At 60.6% G+C, this 11,445-nt stretch overlaps 1 protein-coding gene across 1 annotated transcript; it reads right to left on the reverse strand.

Annotated features, from left to right (window-relative positions):
• Positions 1-6,638: 6,638 nt before the first annotated feature.
• Positions 6,639-11,216, reverse strand: BCL6B (BCL6B transcription repressor). Its single transcript, XM_026660344.2, has 8 exons — positions 11,041-11,216; positions 9,835-10,056; positions 9,174-9,665; positions 8,781-8,854; positions 8,120-8,308; positions 7,593-7,723; positions 7,201-7,338; positions 6,639-6,959 (listed from the first exon to the last, which is right to left on the reverse strand). The coding sequence occupies exons 1-8, from the start codon at positions 11,214-11,216 to the stop codon at positions 6,828-6,830; spliced, it is 1,554 nt and encodes a 517-aa protein (XP_026516129.1). The 3' UTR covers positions 6,639-6,827.
• Positions 11,217-11,445: the final 229 nt, after the last annotated feature.

The following is an 11,445-nucleotide window of genomic DNA, read 5'->3' on the forward strand; positions in this document are numbered from 1 at the left end:
GTCCCCGGGTAACCGGCCGCCCCGCCCCAGAGGTGGCTGCATCTCAGTGCCGGGTGAGGGGTCCCTGTGTACCCAGTCGCCCCGCCCCAGAGGTGGCTGCATCTCAGCGCCGGGTGAGGGGTCCCTGGGTAACCAGGCTGACATAGTCCGAGAAAGCATAGGGACCACGGCAGCAGGCTGGCTACCGGGCTAGATGGGCCCGTCACTCTGACCTGTCTGGGCTGCCCTCTCTGCCTTCCTGGCCTTCCCCCGTCTCCCCCTGGCCCACGGCCCGGCTGCTGCCTTAGGGCCGTGACTCACCCCGGCCCTCCGGGTTCACTGGGGTGTGTGTTTCTGTCCGGGCGGGAGGGCAGGGATGACGTCTTCGCACCTGTTTCCTGCTTCAATGACTGTTGCGGAAGGAGCTGGGGGGGGCACCCCCATCTCCGCACCCCACCACGCCCCCTTTGCCGGCTCTGAGGCACAGGAAGGAAATCCGGCCAGCTGGGCTCTGGCTGCAGCAGAGGGCTGCTGGCTGAGACCGGAGCCCCGCTGAGCCTGGGGGGGGTGGAGGATGGGGTGGCCCCCCAGCATTAGCCCCCCCAACTCTTGTGGGGGGGCTGTCAGGGGTTGCGAGGGCCTGTGAAATTGGGGGCTGTGTCTTGGCTGCCTGTGGGTGAGGCAGGGGAAATCTTCTCGGGTGAGGGGCAGTACGGGGGCCAGGACACACAATGTTACCTAGGGGACGCCAGCTCCCATCCGGCCCCAGGGCAGGGACTGGTTGGCTCAGGGGGGCAGGGAATGGGGCACAGGGCCTTTCCCCTGTCCCCGGGTCCCCATCCCCTCCAGAAGTGAACCTCATCACAGATCAAGGAGTGCAATTGTCTACACCTGGTGTGCAGGGGGGACCTGGATTAATAATCGAGGGTGCCTGATTTTGTATTAAAGGTGTAGGACTCCTGGGTTCTCTCCCCGGCTCTGGGAGGGGAGTGGGGGCTGGTGTCTGATTCCGAATTCACCACGGGGTTGCTGAATGCAGCCCTGCCCCCACTTGCAGTTCGGGGGGGTGACTCTTGCTTGACCCCAGGGAGCCTTGATCCGAATTGAGACCCCCATTCCTGCCCCCCCACCCCCACGCTCTGCAGGAAGCTCCCAGCTCAGGCAGTGACACTGTGCAGAGACCCTGGCAGGACACAGCTGCCCGGGGTCCATTGTTAGGGCAGGAAGCTGGGATGGGGCGTGTCTGTGGGCCCCCCCCCCCCGTCTCTCTTCAGTGAGCACAGACAGCAGGACAGGGAGCCCGGACTCCTGGGTTCTCTCCCCGGCTCTGGGGGGGAGTGGGGGCTGGTGGGTTAGAGCGGGGGGGCTGGGAGCCAGGACTCCTGGGTTCCATCCCAAAGAGCTTATGGGTGAGTTCTTTTCCAGCTAAGAAAAGTGGGGTGGGGGTGACACCCCCATTCTCTTTGTCGGGCTGCAGTACTTCAGCTGCTTCTTGGGGCTCTGTGTCCCATCCTGCCCAGGACAACCCCTGGGGCTCTTTAGCTTCTCTCCCACCCCAGAGGAAGACGCAGGAGCTTTGCAGGCTGTGGATTTCCAGGGGCAGAGGGTGGGTGGAGAGAAAAGAGGGACTGGCCCAAGGCTAAACAGTGAGTTTGCAGCAGATTGGGGGAGAGAACCCAGGAGTCCTGGCTCCCAGCCCCCTCTGCTCTAACCCACCAGCCCCCACCCCCCTCCCAGAGCCGGGGAGAGAACCCAGGAGTCCTGGCTTCCAGCCCCAACCCACCAGCCCCCACTCCCCTCCCAGAACTGGGAGATAACCCAGGAGTCCTGGCTCCCAGCCCCCTGCTCTAACCCACCAGCCCCCAGCCCCCTCCCAGAGCCGGGGAGAGAACCCAGGAGTCCTGGATCCCAGCCCCCCTGCTCTAACCACCAGCCCCCACTCCCCTCCCAGAGCCGGGGGGAGAACCCAGGAGTCCGGGCTCCCAGTCCCCCCCGCTCTAACCCACCAGCCCCCACTGCCCTCCGAGAGTCAAATGGTAAAACTAAAGACTGGATCCTGGAAGAACTGGTCGTCCGGTCCCCCCAAGGGACACTGGATTGAGGTAGCTGGGTGGGATCTGTTGTGGGCATTTGTGTCTGAGTGGGGACTTTCTTTCCTTTCCTCTTCTTCCCCCACCCCCAGAGGTGGCTGCATCTCAGTGCTGGGAGCACTGGCCCCAGGGCGGCGCTAGGGGGCGCTGTGGGGCAGGGAGCGGGGCAGGGAGGCTCAGCAGGGGGTGCTCTCCCCAGACAGGCAGGGCCTTGCTAAAGAAAATCCACCAGTGCCTCTGTCCAAAACAGCTTTATTGAAACCAGCCCCCGAGCCGCGGGTTGAGGTGCTACAGGGTGTGGGGCCAGAACCATCTTTTGACAGATACCCACAAATCCGCTCAAAATACAACCCCCCCCACCCCCCGCCCGACCCAAACCTCTCCCCCACCGGACCACCGAGGCGGAGCCGTGACTTGAAAGTACATTTTGTCCCGCAGCGTTCAGTGTCAATATAGAATAGTCCCACCTTTGCAATTTACCCCCATTCGCATGTTTCCCAGCAACATGTGCTTGTAGCTGGGGGTGGGGCAGGGGGGGTTCAAATCCCAGAAGAACTACGGGGGGGTGGGGGGAGGTTAAATCTGCCACTGCACCTCTCCAGTAGCCAGCACTAGGAATAACTGTTACATTTCCCCTCTAGGGGGCGCCGGCTCCCATCCGGCCCCAGGCCAGGGACTGGCTGGCTCAAGGGAGCAGGGAATGGGGCAGGGGCCTGTCCCCTCTAGGGGGCGCCGGCTCCCACCCGGCCCCAGGCCAGGGACTGGCTGGCTCAAGGGAGCAGGGAATGGGGCACGGGGCCGGTCCCCTCTAGGGGCACCAGCTCCGTATCCAGCCCCATGACGGGGCGACTAGCCAGCTCAGGGGGTGGGGGACGGGACACGAGGCCTGTCCCCTCTAGGCTGCCCTGTGTATCTACCCAGCGGCAAAGACTACCTTGGTAATGGGAACCGGTCCCATCGTTGGGTGAACCTGTGCATGATAGAGAGAAGAACTGACCCCGACTAGGTCGGGAGTAGGAGATGGGAGATGTGTGTGTTCCTGGTCTGTCTACAGCCCCGTTGCGTGGATGGTCGCCTGATCCCAACCTATCAGGTCTAGACTACTCCTAGGCTAGCCAATCTAGACCACCCAACCTTCTAGACTGGATTAGCCATTCTAGATAGTGCTAGCCTTCCTAGGCTAGTCATTCTAGATGGTGCTATATGGGTCCAGGCTGCGGTATCCCTGCCTAAGCTATCGATTCTAGATTGGCCGATCTGTTCTAGACTATGCTATCCATTCATATGTCATCAGTTCTAGACTATACTATCCATTCTAGATGGTGCTATATGGTCCAGGCTGCGGCATCTCTTCCTAAGCTATGGTTTCTAGATTTGGACTATCATTCTAGACTGGGCTGTCCATATCTAGGTTATCAGTACTAGACTGTGCAGTCCTGGGTGGTGTTATCCATTTCTTGTTCATGAATTCTAGACTACGCTTGCCATTCTAGGTTGTGCTCTCCATTATAGGCAGCACAGTCTGTTCCAGACAGCACAAACTGTTCAGAGACTATGTGTTCTAGATTGGGTTATCATTCTAGACAGGTCTTTTCATTCCTAGGCGATCCGTTCTAGGCTGGCATATCCCTTCCCAAGCTATTGATTCTCGATTGGGCAATCTGTTCTAGACCATGCAATCCATTCCTATGCCATCAGTTCTAGAATGGACTATCTATTCTGGGCTGCACTATTTGTTCTAGACTTTACTCTACATTGATTGTAGGTTCCATTATCTATTCTATGCCACACTATCCATTCCTAAAAAAACAACAAGGAGTTGTTTTTGTGGATACAGACTAACACGGCTACCCGCTGATATTTGTATCCATTCCTAGGTTGTTTTAGACTATGCTATTCTAGACTCTCTTTTCCCATTTGTTTTTCCCCCTGGCAACTGGAAGGCGATAAACTTCCCACCTCATTCCAGAACCACAGCTCCCTCCCTTTTCCCCACATACCGTGAAGCACCAGAGGTTCCAGACCTCTTCTGGAGCAGCAAAGACCAGTTGTTGCTGAAGTTTTGAGCTTTATTCTAGGGCCACTGTGATCCCAGATCCCTCTCTTGCCCCAGTAACCTGCTCTGACTTTAATTGTTTTGGGGGAGTAGGGGATGGGGTCTCAGTCCTTGCAATGTATTGCATCAGCTCTTCTGTTCCCCCACCCGTGCCAAATATCTTCCACCCTGCAGTATTCCAGATCCAGAGGGATTCCTGATTGAATGATACAGCCCATCAATCAGTTGTGTTCTAGACTCATCCATTGATAATCTAGAACCTTAGCTGGGACCAGAGACTAAACATTCTGCGTCACTCTAGCTTTGGTCTCCAGAACTTGAGCTTTGGGGGTTGGACTAGATGACCTCCTGAGGTCCCTTCCAATCCTGATATTCTATGATTCTATGAAATGCCCAAAGGCCATCTGGCAAAGTGAATATGGAAGGGTTACAGATTAATAATCTAGAACCCCTGCTCCAGAAGCCCTTGAGCTGAGAGGTTCCACAATCTGGAGACAGAGACTCCAAAGAACCTAGAACCCAGGATCTGGTAGACAGATAGCCTCAGGAGTTCTAGTATCTGGAGAGGTATTATTGAGAAAAAGGCCTGGAAGTCAGGAACCCATAGCCAGATGACCTCAGAGGCAATATGTGATGGGGGCCTGGATCATCTACATTTTAACAATCCAGAACCTCTGTTCCTGAAACCTTTGATTCGAGAGGCTCCAGACTCGATGGATGGAATATTTAGATTCAGAAAATACAGATTCTGGAACCCAGGATTCCGTAAAGAGAAGACCTCAGAGGATCTGGACTCTGGATCTGGAATATGTAGACTCCGGAAGAACACAGTCTAGAACCCACAATCCGGTAGACAAGACACCTCAAATGTTCTGGATCCCATATCCAGATAAATGTGGGTGTTCTACACTCAGAAGGTGGAACATTTAAATGCTGGATAACATAGCCCTGAACACCGGATACCTTAGGTTCTAGACTCCAACCAGATAATCTCCAGAAGGTCCCCAGACCTTAGGATCAAACTCCTTGCTTTGCTACACCTCACGCTTCCAGAGATCTCCAACACATCAAGAACCCTTTTGCAACGGACCTGCCCCAATAAGACTCTAGGACCATCTAGAGCAGGCAACTAACTAACACAAGGTCAAGTGGCCGAGGTACAAACGCCTTTTCCATTTGCTCCAAGCACTAACATTGCAAAGCAAATTAAAAGCAACAAAAAATACACCCCTCGACTTGGGGAGTAATTAAAAAAATATATATAGATATGGGTCAGAAAAAGCCACTGTCAGCAAAAAAATACATTTAATTCTTTAAAGAACCTTTGTGAAAAAGAAAAGACAACACCTTAAACCAGCATCAAGCCGGAGGCATCAGTTGTCCATAGAGACACCGTAGATAGGGGAAAGCTTAACTGGAGTGACTCTGTATTAAAACTGGTTTAAGCAAAACTCTGGAGTCACCAGTTGTCCATAGAGACTTCTAGGGTAGCCTAGATCTTCAGTAAAGACTCTGTAGACAAATGGTGAATCTGGATTTTAGTAAAATCAGAGTCAATCCAGAGTCAATCCACAGAAGTTTAGAGACTGGACTAGAATGTCTTTGAGGTCTTCATGGACAGCTAGTGACTCCTGATTTTGATTAAACTGCTGTCAAACCAGAGACATCCGGAGTCCCTAAAGATGTCCAACCTCGTTGAGAACTTAACTGAAGTGCCTTTGGGTTGACACTAGTGTCACCAAAACTGCAGAGCCACAATGAGCTGGCTAGAGAGACTTCCAGGGTGGTTAAATCAGAGTCACTCCTCCCAGATTTAGATCGTGATTAGAACTTCAGTGAAGTCTATGCACAACTGGCAACTGCTGATTTCAGTTAAGCCAACATCAAGCCAGCGTCATCAGTTGTCCATAGAGATGTCCAGGGTAGGAGAGAATTCAGAGTGACTCTGGATTGAAACCGGTTTAACCAAATGAGATATTGTCTTCCAGAAGAAAACATAAATCAACTGAAAATTAAGTAGCTAAAACAAGTGGGGGGTGTGGTCTCTCAGGATGCTCTGCCTGCAGAGCTCTGACATCACTTCCTGTGCCACACTTAAAGAACCCAGGAGTCCTGGGTTCTCTCCCCAGCTCTGGGAGGGAAGTGGGGGCTGGTGGGTTAGAGCAGGGGGGGCTGGGAGCCAGGACTCCTGGGTTCTCTCCCCAGCTCTGGGAGGGGAGTGGGGGCTGGTGGGTTAGAGCAGGGGGGGCTGGGAGCCAGGACTCCTGGGTTCTCTCCCCAGCTCTGGGAGGGGAGTGGTGTGTTAGTGCAGGGGGGGCTGGGAGCCAAGACTCCTGGGTTCCCTCCCCAGCTTGGGGGGGGGGCAGGCAAAATGGCAGACCCACTTCAAAACACAGGGTGCATATACACTCCGCCCTCACACACACAGAGAACTGGGTCCTCTATAGACTAGAGAGACCACCCCCCTGCAGCCCATAGCCCCCCCACGTCCCGTAGCACCCCAGCCCAGACACCGCAGGACAACACATGCTATGAAAGGGGCTCACGACTAGCGGGCCCCTCCTGACGGGACAGGAATTCCCCCTACCCCGAGACAGCGCCCCCTGCTGGCAGGAGCGAAGGTGGCAGCCATGCGGGGTAGGGGAGGGAGCGGTGTCTCTCTCCTGCCCCCTGGTGGGAGGGGGAGGAAGCACAGTCCCTGTTCAGCAGCGGGCACCGGAGGGGCCGGCCAGCACCGCGTAGCGAATCTTGGTGTTAGTGACGGCCCCGTGCTTCTGCCGCAGGTGCAGGCGCAGCTGGCTCTTGTGCCGGAAGTGCAGGTGGCAGGTCTCGCACTGTGGGGGGGCCACAAGAGAGCAGGGGTCAGCGCCCTGAGCTGGGGGGGGGGAGAACCCAGGAGTCCTGGCTCCCCGCCCCCCCTGCTCTAACCCACCAGCCCCCACTCCCCTCCCAGAGCTGGGGAGAGAACCCAGGAGTCCGGGCTCCCAGCCCCCCCTGCTCTAACCCACCAGCCCCCACTCCCCTCCCAGAGCCAGGGAGAGAACCCAGGAGTCCTGTCCCCCCTCCCCCACTCACGTGATATGGTTTCTCGCCCGTGTGGATCCGGATGTGGCTCTTAAGTGTCTGTAGGTGCCGGAAGCGGGTCCCACACGTCTCGCAAGGGTAGGGCTTTTCACCCGTGTGGATCAACACGTGGGCCCGGAGGTGGGCGACCTGCAGGGGGGACGTGATCAGATTCCAGGGGGCTGCAGTACCTGGCCTGGCCACTAGGGAGGCATGCTTCCCATTGGACTCTATGGGAACTAGGGGCTGCAGATCCCACTACTGACACCATTAGATGTTGGCCCTTATTGATTGCCTGAGTTTCTCTCCCCGCTCCCTGCCCCAAGCCTCCCCTTCACAGCCCCCCATCTCTCTACCCAACTCCCACAGAGCCTACCCCATCCCCCTCCGCCCCCCGCCCGCACCTGCACAAAGCTGGAGCCGCAGGTCTCACACTTGTAGGGCTTTTCCCCTGAGTGGATCCGCGAGTGGGTTTTGAGGTTCGCCGGCCGGTTGAACTGGGCCCCGCAGACTCCGCAGCGGTATGGCTTCTCACCTGGGGAAGGGGGGGAGACAGAGGGCAGCTAGAGGGTGGCACGGCCCCCCACCGCTCTCCTGATCCGCACAGCCTCCCGTCCCCTCCCACTGACCCCTCTCACAATCCCCTGACCCCCTTCTTGTCCCCTCTTTGGCCCCACCCACCTCCCTTCTGACCCCTCTCCATGAGCCCTCCAACCGCCCCTGACCACACCCACCTCCCCTGGACCCCTCCCTCTGATCCCTTCCTGACTCCACCCACCTCCCCTGGTTCCTCTCACCTCCCATTGATCCCTCCACCTGATCCCTTCCTGACTCCACCCACCTCCCCTGGTCTCTCCCACCTCCCATTGACCCCTCTCACCCCTCCCCACCCCCACCCCTCTCCCAGGTCCCGCCCCCCGGCGCCCCATACCCGTGTGGACGGCGCGGTGGGAGGCCAGGTTGCCCTTGTAGCGAAAGGACGAGCAGCAGAGCTGGCACTTGAACGGTTTGTTGTCGTGGGGAGCGGCCGCCGGGGCCTGCCCCCCGGCCGCCCCCCCTTCCTCCCCCTCCTCCTCGTCCAGGCCCAGCTCGCAGGCCCCGCAGTCGTATGGCCCTGCACCTGCGGGGGGGGGGGGTGAGAAGGTTCAGGGCATGGCCCGGGGGGGTCCCCAATACTCAGAGCCCACTCTGCAGCGTATGGGGCTGTCCCACCCCCGAACAGAGTGTATATGGGACCAGCCCCTCCCCCCACAGCATATGGGACTGGTCCCTCCCCTCCCCCCCACCCCAGATGCGTATGGGACCAGCCCCTCCCCACCCCACAGCATGTATGGAACAGGCCCCTCCCCCGCCCCACAGCACATATAGGACCAGCCCCTCCCCCACCCCACAGTGCGTATCAGACCGGCTCCTCCCCCACCCCACAGCGTGTATGGGACCGGCCCCTCCTCCTCCTCACAGGGTATATGGGACTGGCCCCTGCCCCCACAGTGTGTATGAGACCAGTCCCTCCCCCCACCCCACAGCGCGTATGGGACCGGCCCCTCCCCCCTCCCAGTGCATGGGGCTGAGCCCCCTTCCTTGCCCCTCACCTGCTGCGGGCTGGGGCGGCCCCTGAGGAAGGCGCTGGGTGCACAGGGGGCACGGTAACGGGGCGGGGGACGGCCTGCGGGGAGATGGGAAAGGGGGGGGCTTAGCTATCAAGAGGCATAGCTCCTCCCCCCCTCAGAGTCTGGACCGGGTGCCTCTCCCCCGCAATATATGGGACCTGGCACCCCCTCTCAACTGATGTACAGGACCGGGCACCCCTCCCCCACTCAGTGTATGGGACTGGGCGCCCCTCCCCCTCCCAGCGTATATGGGACCGGGCGCCCCTTCCCTGTATATGGGATCGGGTGCCCCTCCCCCTCCCAGTGTATATGGGACTAGGTGCCCCTCCCCCGTATATGGGACCGGACGCCCCTCCCCCCAGCTCAGCCACTCACCTGCAGGGGGCGCTGTCATGCTGGGTCCTGGGGCCGCCCCCGTCTTCCCCGCCACGGCTGGCGCCTCGGTCTCCGCCGGCCGGGGGCTCGGGAGGGGTCAGGGGGCCGGGGGGCTGGGGGACAGCCCCGCCCCCTACCCCTCCCCCCTCCCCCCGCAGGGAGTTCAGGACGATGAACTTGTATTTCTTCCAGTTGCAGGCTTTGGGGTCGGGGGCGCAGCCGCTGGACTCGCGGGGGGAGGCGGGGTGCCCCTCGGAGCGCGACGGGCTGTCAGGGGGGCCCCGCTCCCCCCCCGGGGGAGCCCCTCCAGAATCCTTCGCCGGGGGCCTGGCTGGAGCCGATCGCAGGGGGGCCCCCGGGCTTGGTCTCTCTGGGTGGGGACCCCCTGCGGGCACCATCCTGCTGGCGTCTGGAGGTCCTTGGAGGGGGTCCTGGGGCTTGGGGTCTGCTGGGGAGGGGAGCGGCTTGGAGTAGAAGCTAGCGCGGTCGTAACTGCAAGAGAGAGGGATGAAATGAGGGGGGGCAGTGACCCACTCCCCCCCACTCTGAGCCAGTCTCCGCCCTGGGGCCGGGTGGAGCCGGCGCCCCCTAGAGGGGACAGGCCCCTGCCCATTCCCCGCCCCCCTGAGCCAGCCAGTCCCCGCCCTGGGGCGCCTCCTACCTGGCCTGGACGAAGCGGTGACAGGCGTCCACCACGTGCTCCATCTGCAGGTAGGTGGCAGCGCTGAGCAGGGCTGGGACGGAGGCTGGGGTGAGGGGCAGGCGGGAGGTGTACATGAAATCCAGCAGGGCCTGGAAGCCCCCGGGCTGGATGGATCCAGGCAGGGTGACGACACTGACCTCGCTGCCCCCCTGGGCCAGGAAGATGGAGTAGAAGAAGCCACTGCCCCGGGGGGGGGGAGGGGAGAGAGAGAGAAGGGTTAGGGGACAACAACGCCCAGCATGCACCGTGGCCCAGACAGACCACACCTCCCCTGTGGCCACGCCTCCCCTTCCCACACTGGGGTGTGGCCCAGCCTCCGCCTCCCCATGGCCACGCCTCCTCAGCCCCCTCTCCCCTACCCCGATAGGGGCTCAGACTCTGGCCTGGCACCACCCCCCCCAGCTGTGGGTCCAGATGGGCGTGGCCCCCCCTTGCTGGGTGGTCCCACCAACTCCCAGCCATGTCACTGCCCCCAGCCCCATGCCCCACACAGACCCGCCCCACGGCCACCCCCCCGCCACGTTGCAAAGCCCGCCCCCATGACCTTCTCAGCCATGTCCCCACCCAGCTGCGCCCCACCCTTCCCAACCACGCCCCCTACCCGCAGTGCCCCCTCACAGCCCCGCCCACTGCTGCACAGCCACGCCCTCTCTAGCCACGCCCACTCCTTCCCAGCCACACCCTCCCTAGCCACACAACCACGCCCCCTCTAGCTGTAGAGTGACACCCTCCCTAGCCACGCCCCCACCCCTTCCCAGCCCCGCCCTCTCTAGCCACACAGCACCCATTAACAGCCACGCCCTCTCTGGCCACGCCCCCACCCCGTCCCAGCCACACCCTCCCTAGCCACACCACCACGCCCCTCTAGCTGCAGAGTGACACCCTCCCTAGCCACGCCCCCAGGCTGCCCAACCACGCCCTCTCTTGGCACACTCAATCCTTCCCAGCCACGCCCTCTCTAGCCACGCCCCACCCCTTCCCAGCCACGCCCCTACTAGACACAGAGCAACACCCTCTCTAGCCACGTCTCCAGCCTTCTCAGCCATGACCTCTCTGGACACGCACACCTCAGCCCAGCAAGCCCACTCCAGCCACGCCCCTCTAGCCCCGCAACACCCCTTCCCAGCCACGCCCCCAGACCTTCCCAGCCCCGCCCCCCCTCACCTGCAGGCAGCAAGCACGGCCTTGTGGGCCACCAGGGGGCGCCCCCCCACCAGCAGGGTGACGTCGGTCAGGGTGCGGCGGTGCCGGAGCTGGTCCAGGTTGAGCAGCACATCGCTGGCGTGACGCGTGAACTCCCGCACGGAGCCCCCCGGAGCCCCGGACCCACCCGAGCTCATCGTGTCTGCAGACGGGGTGGGGTTTCCCGCAAGCCAGGTCCTAGGCGGAGATGTGGTTACTCAAAGGGGAGTCCTGGCTCCCAGCCCCCTCTGCTCTAACCCACCAGCCCCCACACCCCTCCCAGAGCCTGGTAGAGAACCCAGGAGTCCTGGCTCCCAGCCCCCCTGCTCTAACCACCAGCCCCCACGCCCCTTCCAAAGCCGGGGAGAGAACCCAGGAGTCCTGGCT

Source organism: Terrapene carolina, unplaced genomic scaffold, assembly GCF_002925995.2.
Source record: "Terrapene carolina triunguis isolate 2854851 unplaced genomic scaffold, T_m_triunguis-2.0 Scaffold751, whole genome shotgun sequence".
In the NCBI taxonomy this organism is placed as follows: Eukaryota; Metazoa; Chordata; order Testudines; family Emydidae; genus Terrapene; species Terrapene triunguis.

Excerpts from the sequence above, each read along its gene's own strand:
- BCL6B (XM_026660344.2), bottom strand. The coding sequence starts at position 11,216 with ATGAGCTCGGGTGGGTCCGGGGCTCCGGGGGGCTCCGTGCGGGAGTTC. Across the intron at positions 8,855-9,173 it reads CATGACAGCGCCCCCTGCAG|GCCGTCCCCCGCCCCGTTAC; the intron begins GTGAGTGGCTGA and ends ATCTCCCCGCAG. Across the intron at positions 7,339-7,592 it reads GCGGCTCCAGCTTTGTGCAG|GTCGCCCACCTCCGGGCCCA; the intron begins GTGCGGGCGGGG and ends TCCCCCCTGCAG.